Here is a 19,824-nt window from a genome sequence, read left to right on the forward strand (position 1 = left end):
ATGATCATGGAGTAGGTATTGTTGCCAAACCTTACTAATTGCGGTCTGAGGATTAGGAAGTTCAGGATCCTGTTGCAGAGGGAGTATCTAGTCTGAAGAGTAATTGGGGATGGGCAATAAATGCTAGTCTTGTTAATGGTGCCCATAACCCATGTTTTTTTTTAATGGTGATCATATATATAATAAAGACATTTGGCAGTACATGTATTAATTATACAGGATGGGGATTGTGCTGTTCAGGAAAATACCACCAATACCCATGATTAGATACGTGCACATTGCTTTTCAATAATATGGTAATCTTACTGAATATAACATGTAAACATTCTGCATTTATTCTATTCTTGTTTATTGAGGAGCCTAAAAATGAAAGCACATATTGAAGAAATGTGTAAATTACATCACGTATATATGTAAAGATTATTTCAGGAGAAAGTTCGCTTTTCAATATACTTATTTAAAAAATGAAGATTTTATCATCATGCTTCTGTGATCACTAATGAATTGTGACAAAATATTGTAAATGAAGTGATATATGAATCTTTTAAAAGTGCTAAAGGTTTATAAGATTAATGACAATTGATTAATGGCACGGTGACACAGTGGTTAACACTGCTGTCTCACAGAGCCAGGGACCCAGGTTTGATTTCCGGCTTCAGTCTTTGTCTTTGCGGAGTCTGCACGTTCTCCCTGTGTCTGCGTGGGTTTCCTCCAGGTGTTCCGGTTTCCTCCCACAGTCCGAAAGACGTGTTGGTTAGGTGCATTGGCCATGCTAAACTTTCCCTCAGTACCTGAACGGGTGTCAGAGTGTGGCGACTCGGGAATTTTCACAGTGACTTCATTGCAGTGTGAATGTAAGCCTACTTGTCACGCTATTAAATAAACTTAAACGTAAAATCTAATGATCAAATAATAGCTTTGATTGAAATTAGTAGTTCTTCTAGTGCCTGTTCCTTTTATTATTTTGTGTTGTTTGTTCCAATTTTGGGCATTGCAAAGGATGTTTTGTCTCTCATTGAAACAGTTTCCTTCGGCAGGCTTGGCTGCCTTTGACCCCAGTGTTGCTTTTCTTTACAATCTAGCCTCCATAAGGTGCAGAATTATTTGCTCCTATGTTTAGCTGAGGATTGGTCATTAATCTGTGTTATGTATGTAATAACTCTTTTTTCAAAATGGTGCAATATTAATTGCAGGTCAGAAATCTTAAATTTAAAAAATGTATTTTTTCACATTTAAGTGGACGCGTGAAGCACACAATTTTAAAATACTGTAGAGTATGAAGATGGAATTGTTAATAAGGTGAAAAAAATGATGATAGGTTATCTTTTTGCTTTGAGAAAAGCTTTGCAAAACAATACAGTTTTGGGCAACTACGAATGAAAAATGCTGAAACTCATTACTGTGTGTACAGTCTCTAAACCAAGCTTCTAGGAATTGCAAACAGAAAAGATTTCCCATTTCAAAATTAACACCTTGTTCGTGTTGGGATATATATTCTTTGCCTAAATTCAGTGAGCTAGAAACAGTTTGGTATAGTTCGGGCTAAGGACCCACAAGTGTTCTGAGTACGATTCTTTTGCCCATCAGCACAGAAATTTGGTCATTTTTCTATTATTTATGTAACAGAACATAAGAGGCAGGAGCAGACCATTCTGCCCTCGAGCATGCTCCACCATGTATTAAGAACCTGGCGGGTTTGATTGTGGCCTTAACTCAAAATCCAAAAATGTACTTTGACCCATTTGATCAAGCACAAAGGAATCTGGATTGCTGGAGAATTAAACAAAAGAAAGGCAAATTAATCATAATGAGGAGAATGCAAGATGGTGACCAAGGATGTAGAATGGATATTGTAATGATTATAACTTGCTGTTTTACTAGAACACATTTATATCATTCATCTAATTACATTTAAATATAGTTATCTGCTCATACCTAACAAGATAGAATAACTTCAGCATTCATATTTCCTAACTATTTTTGAAGCTTTAAGTGTCCCAGTTGGTAATGTCAGTTCTTTTCTGCATAAAATTCAGATTTTCAGGCTTCAAAAGTCAAAATTGAATCGTAATATTGCATGTCTATTACTCACAATGTTTCCGTTGTCAGCTGCACAGCCAATATTAAATATTATTCTTTAATCAGTCAAGAAGAGCTCTGGAAGGGACAAATCATGTCAATTTTTGACCTTCGTTCCTTACAGATAGACACACACACACACACACTCTTCACACAGAATTCTGTTGAGAACAGACCAAACTTATCTAGACTGTTACAGATTTATTCAAAAAATTATACTTTTTGTTAGCCAGAGTAAAACATTTTAGTTTATGATGTGCACAATATTTTTTTTTTCTGCAGTACACTTCACAGAATCACTTGAGTTGTCAAAGCACAGATGGAAGCCTTTCTGTCTATTAAATCCACACTGACTCTCCAAGTGAATAATTTGCCTTGTGCAATTCCCCTTCTTTCTCCCTGTAAGTTCTTCCTTTTTAGAATGCCTTGATTGAACATGCGTCCACCATACCCTCAGATAGTGCATTCCAAAGGGATCTCTGAAATGTGCCAATAGCCTTAAATCTGTGCCCTCTTTTTCTCCATCCTTCTAGCAGTTGGAAGTCATTTGTTATCTACTCTACTCTGTGCAGACCCCAAATCTCCTTTCAACCTTCATTTCTCCAGTGAAAAGAGTCCCAATTTCTCAAATATATCTATGTTGCTGAAGTTCCTCATCACTGGATCGAAGCTCATGAATCTCTAGCAAAAGCCAGATACTGACAATTTCAGCAGCTGCCATTGGGAATAAGTTGCTATATGGGTTTAGCATTGGCTGAGCTGTCCTGTTCATAGTTGCTTGTTTTCATTTTACTCATCCAAAACAAGCATTTCAGCATGGATCACTCGATGGTCAATTAAAATAATGATAAATAGAAAGCCTGCGTTTTCACAAGTTCTGATGCTACCCATCGTTTAACGCTTTTTTAAAGCCCTGATGCAAACCCATAATTACTGATCCTACCTTTTGGGATATCAAATGCGATGAAGGGCCTGACTTCAGCGATGCTGTAGGCATCGAGATGGTGGCTGCCAAAGTGCGTGGAGTTGTGGACGACAGTTTCAACTCCTTGGCACAGACTATTAGCACTCACATTGATGACTGTGAGATACCTTAAAGAGAATGGATGAAGCGGAGAAGAGAATCCTGGCAGTCAAGAGAAAAGTTTCCTCAGTGGGGCCTCAATCTCAATCCTTGGCAATCTTATTGCATGTCATGTCATACGTCTTGGTTAATTTGGGAAATCGGGCCAGAGAACGAACCTGGCAGAGGGAGGGGAAGGGGGTGGGGGTGGATCAGAGTTGCGCTGAATTCCCAGCTGAATGATAGCTCCCATGCTTTCACAATCTTGATTGAAGGCTGAGCACTTCGCTTTCGATGGAGCTCATTCAATGCCGTCTTCAAGGCTCGAGGTTGGTCAAAGACTCTGACCACATGTCTTATTCTTTATGTTGGTCAAGAAGGGCTGGAGGAGGTCAGATGCGACCAATCCTCTCCATCTGCCAAGGCCTACGATTCTGTTTACCAGGACTTCAGGATGATGACGGAGTGATGAATGGATCCTGGATGTTGCTCAACAAACCTGTCATGGCTTTGGCCTTTTCAAGCTCTATAAATGATTACATTATCCTGAAGCTCATCATAAATTCTGAAATTTTTTTACTTGTGATTATACTCCTGAATATTGACTTTTATCCTGATAAGGGTGTATGACATATGAGCACAGAAGCAATTGTCGCCTGTTATCATGTTACACTGTGAAAATCAGGAATTGTTAATACTGGACTGTACCTCCTGTAATTTTATCCCTGTGTTGATCCTGCACTGTGCTTTTGCCATATTGATGGGGCAAATCCAGTGACTGAACTTTGAGGTGAAATTTGCCATATTTTAGGATAATCCATGTTAATCCTTGAATGTATCTCCTGTAATTTTATCCCTTGATTGATCCTGTTATGTGATTCATTACGTTGATAGGGGCAATCCTGTGAATGACATGGTAGAAAAGTTTTGCTTGTTATCCTGTTATCCAGATATCCTGGTAAACCCAAGGATATCCATTTATTGGAGCTGAGTGATTTTTATCCATCTTCTTGTTTTATAATCCTGGAATGTATATTGGTGGACTGTTTCACCTGATACTTGATTACAGTAATGGTTAAAATGTGTCGCACCATTGCAGGGAAGTGGGCAAGTGCTTTACTATGGAGGGCCTCATGTGTTCTCACAGCAGGTGAGGAAAACCTCCTAGAATTTATGGGCTCGGATATAATTTGTATTTCTTAGGATTATAGAATTTCTAACTCCTGTTATGGTATAGAAAGACTATATACCCTGGGAAAAGATGTTGGATTGTATTGTTGGGCATCTCCAAGGTGGCTGGGGAATGGGGGAAGCATTCTTTGGTGGGTGCCCAAATGTAGTGCGAAAATCCTTGGTCATTCAACTGCCATTTTATGTTTGAATAAGTAATGGCTTTACGGCTTTACTGCTTTAAAGATTTGCTTTCCATCACTTCTGTAGCTCTGTCGCTGTTATCCTGTGAGCTTGGTTGTGCCCTGCTGAGCCAGTTGTATCAGCATCCTACTATCCTCTTATCCTCCATCCTTTGATATATCCTTTCATTACCTATATAATAGGAGGTGCTGGATGCAATGAATAATCCATTTGTTTTATCCCTCTTCCTACATGATTTGGATTCTTTGAAAATGCTGTAGTGTACCAGTCTTTGAGAGTTTGCTGCATTATTTGTAAAAAACGAAAAATCTTCAGAAAAATACAGTTTAAAAACTTTGTTAAAACTTTTTCACACATGATATTGTTACTCTAGATTTCATTGATTTTGTACAGTATTCATGTTGGGTGAATGGCCATGCTGGTGCTATAGGTTGGCATGGAGGGTATGAGGGTTCATGGGGATGGGTGGGGGGGTTGAGAGGTTGCGACGACTGAAGATTAGAAGGCTGTTTGTTGTTTTGCTGCAGTATACTGTGGGTAAATGTAAAGTTATCCAATTCGGGGTAAGAAACAGAGTGGCAAAGTATTATGTAAATGGTGATAGATTGGGATAATGTCAATGTACAAGGGGACTTGGCTGTCCTAGTACGTCAGTCACTGAAAGCCAAGCATGCAGAGAAAGTTAAGGGTAGATTTATTAGGGGTGTTCCCCAAAATCACGAATGAAGTTGAGATAGACCTCAATATAAAATTCTGAAAGCGCATAAATTTGTCATGCATCATTTATTGTACTTTGCCCCACCTAAGTCCAGAGCTAACCTCACAATGCAATTGTCAATCGGGGCGTATTTGCGAGCTTGTGCATCACAGCTTTGCAAGTGAAAGGTTGACATCCCAACTCTAACTAGAAGCTGCATTCATTCAGCTGTGGCAAGCATTTTCAATGTTCCAGGTAAATGACGAGAAACTGTTTCTGGTGGCAGAAGAGTCGGTAACCAGAGGACACAGATTTAAGGTAATTGGCAAAAGAACCAGAGGTTAACAGATTTGTAGTCCTAGCAAAACATAGATCTACAGTTCTGCTTGCTGACAGAGGATTGAAATATTGAAGCATAAATGTTGCTACCTGCAGTGAATCCCAAGCTATGTAAGACTGAAGGCTCTCCAAGCAATATCAGTTTAACATGGAGATAAGCATCTCGGTGATTAGTTATTTGTGCACTTCCAAAAATTAATGACATTTTCTCCTTCTGCCAGAGGTGCGGCTGAGGTTAAAACGTTTTGAAGAAGGCTGATGAATGTAATAATAAAAATGAAAAGTACAGATTTGGGTCAGAGCTTGGGTTTTGATATAATTGACAATTAGGATCATGTTCCCTAACATGTGTGGCACAGAATACAGAATCACTTAGTCGCATCTTTTTAAATCTGTACTGTGAGGTTATTAAATCCCAGCTCAAGGAATGAGAGGTAGAGAGAGGAATACAGATAACTCTGCACAAGCGACTGTCTCTCAGTTGCCTTTTGGTCTCTCTACATTTTCTTTTTGATTTTTCCCTTGGTGGTTCTTGCAACACCAGATCACAGCATTGCAGCATTTGTATTGACAAGGCCAAAGCAAAATACTGCAGATACTGGAAATCTGAAATAATACCGTAAAATACTGGAAATACTTAGCACATCAAGCAGCATCAGTGGTAAGAGAAAAAGTGACACCAGGATATGATGCTATTGTAAAGACGGGCGACTAACTGCATTGTTCACATTTGGTGCATTTTGTTTTATTATTGTACATAATGCATCTTTACAATGGTCACAATAATAGTTTAACATTTATTTGTATCAAAATTATTGTTTATTAGACTTCTTCATTTCTTGAACATTAATGGCCAACCCTCCATACAATTTCCATACCCAGATGGGTGGCATGTTGGCACAGTTGTTAGCACTGCTGCCTCACAGTTCCAGGGACCCAGGTTCAATTTGGTCTTGGGTAACTTGCAGAGTTTACATGCCCTCCCTGTCCCTGTGGGTTTCCTCTGGTGCTCCGGTTTCCTCCCATATTCCAAAAATGTATGAGTTTGGTTGATTGGCCTTGATAAATTGCTCCTTACTGTTAGAGGGATTAGTGAGGTAAATTCTTGGGGTTAGGGGAATAGGGCCTGGGTGGGAACGTTGTCGGTGCAGTTTCAATGAACTGAATATCCTCCATCTACACTGTAGGGATTCTATGATTCTGTGATTATGGCCCTCCAACCAAAAGGTTTGCTCACCCCTGCAACAATGGAATACACACAGTGATTAGGTTTGCAAAATGGCACATTTTCATTTATAAATTTGATTTGGTGAGCGTTTGCTTTGATTTTTGCATTGTGGCTAAGGTGACAATGTGATTGACAGTGAAAAAGGGAGGCAGCAACTTGGGCAGAAAGAGGCTGGCTGGATTCTTGCCTTCATTTTATTCCTCTTCAGCCACATCCTCTACCATGTCCTCCTCTTCTAACTCCCCTTCCTCCTGCTGACTCTCAGCTTATCACTTGATAATTGATGGCAAGGTTTTACATAGGAATACATGAGATATATAGTAAAGAAACAGGCCATTTGACCCAATCAACCCATGCCAGTGTTTATGCTCCACCTATCTTTCCTTTTCCAAATCTACTATTGTAACCCTCTCTTCCCTTCTCCCTCAAATAAAGATCCTGTATAAAAACAACAGCGGGCAGAATGGCAGCATTATTGGAGCAATAATGGCATTTATTAACCACAATTTTACATTGTAACTGCACCCAATAGTGCTACTTTTGGCCAGTTAAGATTTCTGCTAGGTTGCCCTGCTGTCCCTTGTTCTAAAATTATTGAAGGAAAATCCAGCTTTGTTGAGGCTCAATATTACATCAGTATGGAGTAGATGAGCTACAATGTGATAGGCAATAAGTACTGACCTAGCCCACAATGCCCATTAAAAAAAAGAGGTGCTTTCAGCCTTCCAGCCATATGGTCATGGGGCCAAGCCCTCAAGGTGGATCCGCACCAGCTATACCATCAAGTGACTTACCAGCACTCTCCACAAGCCAGTCATCTAACAGTTAAAATCTAGCTCTTATCTTCAAGCATTTGCTGCCAATCAGTCCAAGACAGCTGCTAACATCAGCACTTATCTGTGGCTCACCAGCCCATGTCATTCACTTAGTAGTTTGAAGGACAACAGAAATAATTGCACACTTCAAACTGGAGAAAGAAAATTGGACAGCATGCAGAGGAAAATTTCTGTCACTTATGAAGAGGTATTGATTACTTTACACATATACAATGCTCTCATATCATATTATTTATTCTCAGCTATTGCCCAGCACTATCCATCTAATTGCATTTTCACAGCCAGTATGTTTAACACTCAACTTCATACTTTTAGGTTTAAATAACTTGTCTAGAATGGACATTTCTCAAGAATTGAAGATTTGCAATTTTGACAACAGTTTTTTTTTAAATACCTTTGTTTAATTTGGGTCCTCTGATAATAATAGAAACCAGAAGTTAACAAAAGGCTGGATTTTCAACCAGGAATAATGAACTGGATCTGGGAACTAGTTCTATTCCTGACCTTGCCCAGTATGCTTTAAGAACATCCATACATGGTGGATCCATACTTTGGCTCGGTGGCACAGTCGTTAGCACTGCTGCCTCACAGCGCCAGGGACTCAGGTTCAATTCTGGCCTCGGATCACTATCTGTGTGGAATTTGTACATTCTGCACGGGTTTTCACTGGCTGTTCCGGGTCCCTCTCACAGTCCAATGATGTGCGGAGTAGGTGGCCACGCTAAGTTGTCCCTTAGTGTGAGCGGGACTAGCTAGGGTAAATCCATAGGGCCTGGATGGGATTGTGGTCAGTGTGTACTCGATGGGCCGAAAGGTCGTCTTCTGTACTGTAGGATTCGATGATGATTATGGATTTTTGAAACTTCACCTTATTGAGAGCGAATGAGCTGGTTTGCCATCCAAGCAGGATTGGTGGTCAGGCTCCCAGTGTGGAGGACCAATGGGAAACTCCTGAACACTCAGTATTCAGCAGCCCATTGGCCGAGATGGGAGCTGCTGAAGTGATCATGGAGTCAGTGAGGGACAAGTGCAGGTAAGTTTAATTCATTTTTCAAATAGCTACAGCTGCCTGGCTATGATCCAGGAGGTGCAGCTATGGCCCAACCATCACTATCCATCGGGGAGGGGCCAGCTTCCCCCTCTTCCCGTGCTGAGCCCACCATGTTGATCTCTGCATGCCCATATTGAAAATTCCAGTCAGCACGGGAATGGCACGTTCTTAGGACTTTTAATTGAAAATAGTTGGCCTCAGTTGGCTACCTGCTGCTTACTGGTGGTCCAATCCTGAACAATCCACATTCAAAATAGCCTAGGTCAGGATTGTGGTTGTGCCCTGCACTAGTGACACAAATCGTGTGCCTACTTGCATCCAACCCAGACTGCGACCCTTTCAAAAACTCAGGCCCATGAATATAGTAAAAATGTGTCTTGTGACTTTTAGATAACAACAGTTCAGGTATTTGATTTTATTAAATGAGAGCACACATGATTATTTCAATCATAAATTCATTTTTCCTTGTCATAAACATAGATCCTTGAATTATGATTTTGTTTATGTTTCTCTCCCAGGTCCAGAAGGTGCAGTGTTTGAACAGTCAGTGGAAACACCACACATCAGGGCTGGATCCTCTCAAGAACTCAAGTAAGTAAATGACATGGATATGTTCAGTAATCTTTGACTTGACTTGGTGCTTCTTGTTTAAATCCTTGTTTCACATGTAGCTGATTCACTGAGCAGTCAAAGTGAGCACTTGGGTTGCCTTTGGGATATTGGGGACCTCACAATCACAGGTTTAAAACTTCACGTCCGCCGGTTTGAACATTCAGTTTTAATGTTTTAGTGACTGAATCGGAAGATCAGTCAGTGCACTATCAGGAACTCAATACTGTGTAGGCACTAATGTATCCACTTGGAATGATTGCCAGGAGTTTGATGGATAGCACCCAAACCTAGCAGCTTCAAAACTCAGGAATGTTAATTCATCAGCATGTTGTATAGAAAAGAATGCTACCATTACCCAGTTTATACAAACCCTTCCAAATTTGTCACTTATTCCACCTGGAATAAAAAATCTGGCTGTTGCATTGAAATGCCACTGGCAGAAATTTCCCCTCCAAGTCATAGAATCATAGAATCCCTACAGTGCAGAAGGAGGGCATTCAGCCAGTTGAGCCTGCACTGACCACAATCCCACCCTGGCCCCAGTCCCATAACCCCATAAGCTGGGAGTCGAACGCAGGTCCCTGGAGCTGTGAAGCAGCAGTGCGAACCACTGGGCCAGCATTTGCTATCAGGCATCAACTTGATAATATATCACCATTCCTTCATTGTTGCCAGGTTAAAATCTGGAACTCCAGATTCTACTGGCTGCAAATTGGAACAGCATCTAAGGGAGCATCTATACCGCATGGGCTGCAGCAGTTCAAAAAGGTAGCTTGGGGCGAGTAGGGATGGGCAACAAGAGATGCTCACTTCTTCCTTGAATTAATGAATAAGAAACAAATAAAGTTCAGGGCCAGCAAGGCCACCAGCTATCCATTTTCCAGTGGGCCTTCAGTTTTCCAGTGTGACACGGTATGTTGAAGTGCCTGGAGGCAGGCACTCAGTGGCAACTTGGGGTACCAAATCTCCAGGCAAGTCTGCACGCTTTTCCTTTTAGCTTGTATGCAAATGCAATCAGATGCTGCCACGTTGACGGATTCCACTTGGTGAATTCCTGCCACTCCGAGCCACCACTGCCCCAACAATGCTGAGTTCGCTGCTGGATCTAAACTTTCTGAAAGAACAGTGAGAAGCCATCGCCATTTAGAAGCAGCCTGTCAATTACTTGTCTTCTTTTGCATCTTGTTGTGCCTCTCATGCCAAAAGGCCTCAGACTGGCCCTCCAGTTTTGAGAGCCTGCCAGCTGCACTTTGTTATGCTGACCCATGCCTACTAAAGAAGTGCCTCCATGAAAATCCCTAAGAGTGACAATATTCCCTCAGAGGCATGTTTGGGACTGGCAAACTCCTGTTTTGTGTCATGGAGGGAAAATCCTGTGTCATTCTCAGGTATTTATTCTTTACACATATACCATTGCTGTACCATGCAACTTGAGATTCATCCAAACAACTATACAAATATCATACAGCCACATTATGATGGCAGACTGGAACTTTTTATGCTTTAACATTGGTTTCTGATAGCACATAGAATAGTTCACTAGCAATGGAAAAATAGGTTCCTAGTAAAACACCTGGTCCTTCCCCATCCACCACAGGAAGAATGTCATGTAATGCGCACTGAGCCCAAAGGCACATTCTTGGCTAATTGTCTGCAGATGCTTAATTCCTAAACTGTTTTCTTGGCAGTTTTTATCAGAAGCAGGTCCCAAGACTATCTCAGCTGGAATGGCTGAGGTAGTCTAACCTGTTGTCACCACTCTGAACGCCAGAGCTAAGCAGCTTTCAGGAAGAATATAATGACTTAAATATAACAATTAAAATTAATTACATCCACTGCTGTTTCTTTTTCTTTCTTCTTTTATCAGATGTGGCAAGGCCAACATTTGTTGCCCATCCCTAATAACCCTTGAACTGTGTGGCTTGCTCAGCCATTTCAGAGGGCAGTCAAGAGTCTAACACATTGCAGCAGGTCTAAATTCATATTTAGGCCAAACAAGGATGTCAGATTTCCTTTCTTGAAGGACATGAGTAAACCAGATGGATTTTTACAATAATGATTCCGTGGTCACTACCACTTCGACTAACTTTTCAATTCCAGATTTATTTATTGAATTTAAATTCAGCCAGCTGCCGTGGTGGGATTTGAATCCATATCTCCAGAGCATTTGTGTGGGTCTCTGGATTACTAGCCTAGTGATGTTACCACTAAATTACCATCTCCCCTACGTGCCCACCACCTTGCCTGTTCGTGCAATGATTGTACGTGCCTTTAAAGTTGCCTTTTAATGCATTTCTTCTGCTAAAAGAAATATTTACTGAGTTGTATATACTGACAGTTGGAAAAATACGTTGTGTGTATGCTGACATGTAAAAAAAATTAAAATATAGCTGAAAATTTATACTTGTTCCCATCAACATCACCATTTTTGATTAAACCAACACATGGTATAGCATAAAATATTAGTTAATAACATGGCACAAATTGTATCTGTGTAGCTGAGTGTGAACCATTTCCATGAGCTGTAAGTCTCAGCAAAATATTTATAAGTGATTGGGCAACACCATTACTGAGAAGTCTGTTTCTTTGGAAATTTATTTGCCAGAATTTGCTGTCAGGCTAATAATGCTCAGCATTATTATGTATACACTGAACAGCAACCTGAGGCAAGGGACAGATGTTTAACTGAAAAGCCCAAAGGTTGCTGTCCCATTTGCAGCTGTCTACCATTGGATTTGTGATGACATCTCACGGTCTTTCTCACTATTAAGTAGAATCATATCATGGCAATTGTAGAATTCCTGCAGTGCAGAAGGAGGCCATCCCCACAAGCCCACACATCCACCATGGCCAATTCACCCAACCTGCACATCGCTGGATACTAAGGGGCAACCTAGCATGGCCAATCCACCTAACCCATCTTTGAACTGTGGGAGGAAACCCACGCCGACAAGGGGAGAATGTGCAAATTCCACACAGACAGGCTAGAATCGAACCCCGATGCATGGCGCTGTGAAGCAGCAGTGCCAACTACTGTGCCTCCCCCCAAATAGAGTGAAGTTACTATATTTGCACAGTAGATTCAAGCTAAACTCACCATTATGTTTCAGCATGTTTCATGCTGAAACATTTAATATGATTAGTGTTAATTACTGCTAGTCAAGGTCTCTGGTATTGAAAAGTACATAAATGCTCTCTTTTTCAGGTTTTAATTGATTTTGTAGATTTTATTAATGTAAAATGTAAACTTTCTTTTGCTCACCCTCTGTGTGTTTTTTCACCATGTCTCTTTGTCCCATCTTTCTTTCCTACTGTACTCCTTTTTCCGCACTTGATTTGATTGAAATTTCTCACTCCAATTAACACTTCCTTTACATTGTTCATTTCATAATAATTCAATGGTTAGCTAAATATCCCTGTTCACTCAGGTCTGGAAAGCTCTAATTCCTTCATTGTTCTATTATCAGCTCATACTTTAAATCACTTTCCATGCCAAAACATTAGAAGGTAAATGCAATACTGCAAGCTTAACTAATGACAGACGCTCATTAGATATTTGGCTATCCCAAATTATTTGATGCGCTGGGGTGAATTTTCCCATTCTGCCCACCACAGAAATTGTAACAGGTGAGGGGCGGACCATGGAAAGGTCGATTGATCTTGGGCGGGATTTTCCAGTCTCGGGGCAAGCTAAGCATCCCACCTATTGTTTTTACAACTTATGTTCAAGAGTCTGAATAAATTATCATCATGCAACACTTAAATCACTTAACACATCCTAATTCTTGTGACTAATGAACTATTCGTTCCTTAGTTAACTTCCAAAGGAGACAGTTATCAAGCTGCTCAAAATCAACATCTTGCAGCATGGATCAAATATCTACAAGACAAGCAAGAATATGGTGTCTTCCACAAATTCAGGATGTTTCACAGTGCTTCTTAGCCAATGATATGCTTTTGAAATATGGTCACCACAATTTTGTAGGCAAGTGCAGCAGATAATTTGTACACAGGAAGATTCCACCAATAGCATAGCATTATAGAGGTTTACAGCTCGGAAACAGGCCCTTCGGCCCAACTTCGGCAAGCAATGAAATATTTGACTGTCTCTTTTGGTGCTGTACATTTTCAAGAAGAACACAAGTATATTTTCCTTTATATTGAACAATCAGCTAGGAAAATAGCAGGAATGTGTGCTTTGGAAATGGGTGATAACAGTAAGCTGTAATATTGATTCTCAAATGCTGCTCAAGCATCTAACAAGCCAATTCACCAGTATTAAGATGAAAGGTTCAATAATCCATCTATGACAAGCATAACAGTCTGTGCAAAGGCTCAGCAGACAATTCAGAAAGGATGTTTTTCTTAGCTACACTCCAGTGGGCTTTTCTGCTAGAAGTATGGCCTTGCAGTATGTTGTAAAAGCAATAAGCATGGCAATATGTCATCGATAATATGAGCACTATATTTATCACAGTGAGGACTTGGTAGGAGATGTCAAAAAGAATATAATCAAAGAACCCCAAGGTTAGACAATAATATTATGCAAAATGATAGCTCAGGACAAATATATAGATGTAGAAAAGGTGAACTCCTCAACTTCCTGTTCAGTGTTGCCATAGTGACTGGTAGTAAGGTTGCTGAAGCTCAGAGGTGGAAACTACAAGTGGCCTTGCAGCATGGCCTTGACCAGCTCCTTCATATTGGAAAATTGTTCGTGCTTTTTAAGGAAGATGAGACGTGGACATTAGAGAATTTTAAACTAGTTGGTCTAACAGCTGTTGTCAGGGAATCACTGGAGCCTATAATTCAGGATTGTGTCACTGAACACTGTAAATATTTTTGGCTGATCAGCAAAAGCTAGCACGCGTTCATAAAGGCTAGGTCACAGAACAGGTTCAAGAGGCTAAATGATCGACTCCTATCCCAAGGTATAAATATATCAATGGAAAGAACCAAGGAAAGAGTAGGGCCATTAGGGACCAAGGGGGCAATCCGTGGATGGAGCCAAAGGACATTGGTAGAGTGTTGAATGAATACTTCATATCCGATTTCACCTAAGAATGGGGATGATGGTATGGAATTCAGGGAGAGAGGCTGTGAAGTTCTTGAGCAAATTTCCAAAGGGAGGGACAAGGTCTTGGAGGTGCTGGCAGCCTTAAAAGCAGATGAATCTCCAGATTCGGATGAATTGTGCCCTAGGCTGCTGTGGAAAGCAAGGAAGGACATTCCAGGGGCCCTGACCCAAAGTTTCAATTCTTCTTCAGGGAAGGTGCTATTTAAGATGGGTTGCAGAGATAAACCAGGAACTGCAGACCAGTGAGTCTCATGTCAGTGGAAGGGAAACTATTGAAGAAACTTCTGAAGGAGAGCATCTACTTCTGCTTGGAGAGGCAAAGCTTAATCAGGGATAGTCAGCATGGCTTTCTCTGACGGAGGTCATGCGTAACAAATTTGATTGAATTTTTTGAGGACGTGACCAGGTACGTAGACAAGTTTAGTGCAGTCAATGGAGTTTATACAGATTTCAGCAAAGCCTTTGACAAGGTTCCACAAGGGAGACTTAGAAAGAAAATAAATTCATATGGAATACAGGGTAATTTGATAAAGTGAATTCAAAATTGTCTCCTTTGTAGGAAACAAAGGGTGATAACAGAAGGCTGCTTTAGTGACTGGAAGCTGGTGTCCGGTGGTATACTGCAGGGATCTATATTGGGTCCCCTGTTATCATTTGGATAAATGAAAGCGATGACTTTGTGGGGGTAGGATTATTAAGTTTGCGGATGACACAAAGATTGGACAGGTGGTTAACAGTGAGGCAGAGTGTCTTGGACTACAAGAAGATAGAGATGGAATGGTCAAAGGGGCAGATAAGTAGCAGATGGAAATCACTTTGGAAGGAGCCGTTTGACAACTAAGTACTCAATGAATGGTGGGACACCAGGAAGTTATGTCGAACAAAGGGACCTTCGCATGTTTGTCCACAGATCTCTGAAAGTGGGAGGGCATGTCAGTAGGATGGTGTAAAAGGCATGCCTTTATCAATCTAGGTATAGATTAGGTAAAAGCAGGGAAATCATGTTGGAGTTGTATAGAACTTTGGTGAGGCCACAGCTAGAGTACTGTGTGCAGCTCTGGTCACCACACTATCGGAAGGATGCGATTGCACAAGAGGGGGTGCAGAGAAGATTCACCAGGATGCTGCCTGGGATGGAAAATTTAAGTTACGAAGTGAGGTTGCATAAGCTTGGGTTGTTTTCATTGGGGGCAGAGAAGACTGAGGGGTGACCCAATTGAGGTGTACAAGATTATGAGGGATATGGACAGAGTGGATAAGGAGCAGCTGTTCCCCTTATTTCAAGGGTCAGTCATGAGGGGTCATAGGTTCAGGGTGAGGGGTGGGAAGTTTAGGGGAGAATATGAGGAAATTTTTTTTTTAACCAGAGGGTGGTGACAGTCTGGAATCTGGGCCTGGGAGGGTGGTGGACGCAGGTTGCCTCACATCCTTTCAGAAATATCTAGATGAACACTTGGCATGGCATAACATTCAGGGCTTTTGACCAAGTGCTGGCAGATGGGATTAGGTGTTCAGGTGTTTCTAATGTGTTGGTGCAGACCCAATTGGCTGAAGGTCCTCTTTTATGCTGTACCTGCATGATTCTGTGACTCTATTCAACTGCTTCTAGAACACTTGGATTTAGACTGTACTATCTTTGCATGGACAGCAGCAGTTTGGGCTGGCTGTTTTTTTAAATTCATTTGTAGGCTGGCCAGCATTTATTGCCCATCCCTAGTTGCCCAAGAGCAGTTGAGATCAACCACATTGCTGGTTGGTTAGAAAGCAGTTTGGGCTAGTGGGTTAGGCAGCAGCAAAAGTGCTGGTAAGATGGAAGGAGGACACATGCTGTCATCCTGAGGGAGCAAATGCATGGTCATTCTTCTGGGGTGATGCTTCTGCACACTTAACAATGTGTTGGGGGATAGATTGCTGGTCTGCTGTGAGATCCTGCAGGCCCATTTGAACACAAGTATCTGCAGCCAGTGAGATGACATCAGTCTGAGTCTTCATGAGAGCAAGCTGGACCTGCATCAGTGTGATCTAAGCTTGCATGAGATGCCAAACTTCCATTAGTTTTCCGAAGTCTTAGCTTCCAATGCAGAAACTATACATTACTTGGATGGCAAGAGAAACTGAGACTACAGTAATTGAATGCTGCATCATGGATGGACCTCAAGTGCTCTGCTGGAGTTTGCTACTCTTTTAATAAGAGATGAGTTGGGCTCCAAGCTCTGCACAAAGTCCTATATTTATTAAGAGCACATGTACAGCCTTGCGCTCTGGGTTACTAGCACCTGTACCATCTTTGTCCCCTGCACTGGAAGCAACCCACTCATGCCCAAGGCCATGTCCCAATTCTAAAGAATGTGCATTGTCCGTACCTGAGTTGGTATCCATATGTGTGAGAATGGGATCCCATCATCATCCATGTCATTCCACGTTGTGCATTCAATGAATTACACCAAGAATCAGATCAGGATTCCCTGAACAGAGCAGGCAGAAAAAGAACCCAGAGACAAGTGAAAAGATGACTAAGGCAAATTCAGTGAAAATAATTTATAACATGGATTATCGTGTACAATTTTGGTCACCCCTGTTATAAAAAAGACATTGATAAACTGGAAAGAGTGCAAAGAAGATATGCAAGGATGTTGCCAGGACTAGAGGGCCTGAGTTACAGGGAGTGGTTTGCTGGGTCGTGGCTTTATTTCTTGGAACATAGGAGAATGAATGATGATCTTATTGAGGTGTACAAAATCATGAGGGTCATAGATAGGATTAATACGCGTACGCTGGAACTTTACCGCCCTGCCCTTCATGGGAATCAGAGTAGGCGAGAGGCAGACAATGGGAAGGTCCGTTGACCTCAGGCAGGATTTTATGGTTTCAGGACGAGTGGGGCCATAAAATCCCATCCCACAGTCTTTTTTCCATGGTAGGGAAATTGAAAACTAGAGGGCATAGATTTAAGGTGAGAGAGGACAGATTTAAAAGGAACCTGAGGGGCAACTTCTTCATGCAGAGAAGTTTGTGCATTGGTAAATGTGATGTCATCCATTTTGGTAAGAATAACAGCAAAATAGACTATTATTTAAATTGTAAAAAAATGCAGCATGCTGCTGTGCAGAGGGACCTGGGTGTCCTTGTGCATTAATCACAAGTTGTTTTGCAGGTGCAGCAAGTAATTAAGAAGGCAAATGGAATTTTGCCCTTCATTGCTAGAAGGATGGAGTTTAAAAACACCAAGGTTATGTTGCTGCTGTATAAGGCCATACCTGGAGTACTGTGTACAGTTTTGGTCTCCTTATTGAGAAAGGATATATTGGCACTAAAAGGGGTGCAGAGGAGATTCACTAGGTTAATTCCAGAGTTGAGAGGGTTAGGTTATGGGGAGAGACTGAGTAGACTGGGGCTATACTCATTGGAATTCAGAAGAATGATGGGAGATCTTATAGAAACATATAAGAGTAGATAAGCTAGAAGCAGGGAAGTTGTTTTCACTGGCAGGTGAAACTAGAACTAGGGGGCATAGCCTCAAAATAAGGGGAAGCAGATTTAGGACTGAGTTGAGGAGGAACTTCTTCACCCAAAGGGTAGTGAATCTGCAGAATTCCCTGCCCAGTGAAGCAGTTGAGGCTACCTCATTGAATGTTTTTAAGGTAAGGATAAAGTTTTGGACAGTAAAGGAATTAAGGGTTATGGTGAGCAGGTGGGTAAGTGGAGCTGAATCCAGGAAAAGATCAGGCATAATCTTACTGAATGGTGGAGCAGGTTCAACGGGCCAGATGGCCTTCTCCTGTTCCTAGTTCTTATGTTCTTATGCAGAGGGTGGTACCTGTATGGAATGGGCTGCCAGAGAAAGTAGTTGAGGCAGGTTCAATAGCAACATATAAAAAGCATTTGGATAAGTACATGGATGGGCAAGCATTAAAGGGATATGGGCCAAACGTGGGCATTTAGAACATAGAACATAGAACATTACAGCGCAGAACAGGCCCTTCGGCCCACGATGTTGCGCCGACCAGTTACAAAAACAATGACCCACTAGCCTATACCAATCCCTTTTCGTCCATAAACCTATCCAGAGATCTCTTAAACGCCCCCAAACTAGACGCATTTACAACTGCAGCAGGCAGGGCATTCCAATCCCTCACCACCCGCTGGGTAAAGAACCTACCCCTGACATCCGTCCTGTAGCTACCCCCCCTTAATTTAAAGCCATGCCCCCTCGTGCTAGCTTTCTCCATCCGAGGAAAAAGGCTATCACTATCCACCCTATCTAAACCTCTAATCATCTTATATGTTTCAATAAGATCCCCTCTTAGCCGCCTTCTTTCCAACGAAAACAACCCTAAATCCCTCAGTCTCTCCTCATAGGACCTCCTGGGAGGTTGACATAGATTGGTTTGGCTGAAGGGCCTGTTTCCCTGCTGTATTATAACTCTATGATGTGGCTGATGAGAATGACAGCAATCAGGATGAGGCATTTCAGGAATTTGATGAGGACCTAAGAGCGAACATGTTATCGATCCAAGGAGAATCATACTGATTCTGTACACTGAGTGGACAGCTGATAAAAATGGAAGTTGACACAGATGCCACCATATCCTTAAGCCCTGAGACCATATATCAACAGGAACCAAAACATTTTCCCTTAAGGCCAGAAAATGTGATTTTAAGAACCAATATGGAAGAAATTGTGCCCTTGAAAGGCTACATCATCGTCAAGGTGGAGCTGCCTCGCCACGTGGTCTGAGGAAACTTCCCAGCTCTCTTTGGACGATCTTGGTGGAAGAAAATCAAGCTGGAATTGAGTGCTGTAAACTGTTTGTGTAACACCGAGGCAGATCTACAGCAATCCTGAACAGATATAAGGGTGTATTTGAACACGCGCTTGGCTCAATGGAAGGAGTGCAAGTAAATCGAAAATCAAACCAAATAGCCAACCAAATATCCTCAAAGCAAGAGTGATGCCATATGCGATTCATCCAATGGTTGAATCCAAGTTAGATTGATTTGTTGACACTGGTGTTTTGGAACCTGTTATAATGAGTGACTGGGCCACACCGATAGTGCCTGTCAGGAAGTAGTATGGTACAATCCGCATATGCGAAGATTTTAAAATAACCATCAAACTGGTACACACTTCTACTGTTCGAAGATCTGCTTGTGAGCTTATCAAAGGCAAAAGTTTAGAAAAGTTGACTTTTCACAGGCTTACTTACAAATGAAGGTCATAACCAAATCACAACCCTTGCTTACCATTGTTACCCACAAAAAGGCCTGTTCTGATGCAAACAATTACCCTTTGGAATCATTTCGACCCCGTGTTATTTCAGTGGTCAATGGACCAAATCTTGAATGGGTTACCCGGGATATAATGTTATCTTGATGATATTTTAATTATTGGTGTGGGTGACCAGGAAATTTGATAGACTTGGAATCCACACTGCAGTGCCATCAATAGGGCTGGTGTGGATGCTATT

General features: G+C 41.5%; 1 protein-coding gene across 1 annotated transcript in view; it reads left to right on the top strand.

Annotated features, from left to right (window-relative positions):
* The window catches only part of sgcz (sarcoglycan zeta), an 864,473-nt gene that overhangs the window by 785,396 nt on the left and 59,253 nt on the right, over window positions 1–19,824 (top strand). The window contains exon 6 of the mRNA XM_080198167.1: window positions 9,186–9,258. Within this exon, the coding sequence (XP_080054293.1) occupies window positions 9,186–9,258 (73 nt within the window). The remainder of the gene's footprint in view (window positions 1–9,185; window positions 9,259–19,824) is intronic.

Source organism: Carcharhinus amblyrhynchos, chromosome 1 (assembly GCF_965287045.1).
Source record: "Carcharhinus amblyrhynchos chromosome 1, sCarAmb.v2.hapA, whole genome shotgun sequence".
NCBI lineage: Eukaryota > Metazoa > Chordata > Chondrichthyes > Carcharhiniformes > Carcharhinidae > Carcharhinus > Carcharhinus amblyrhynchos.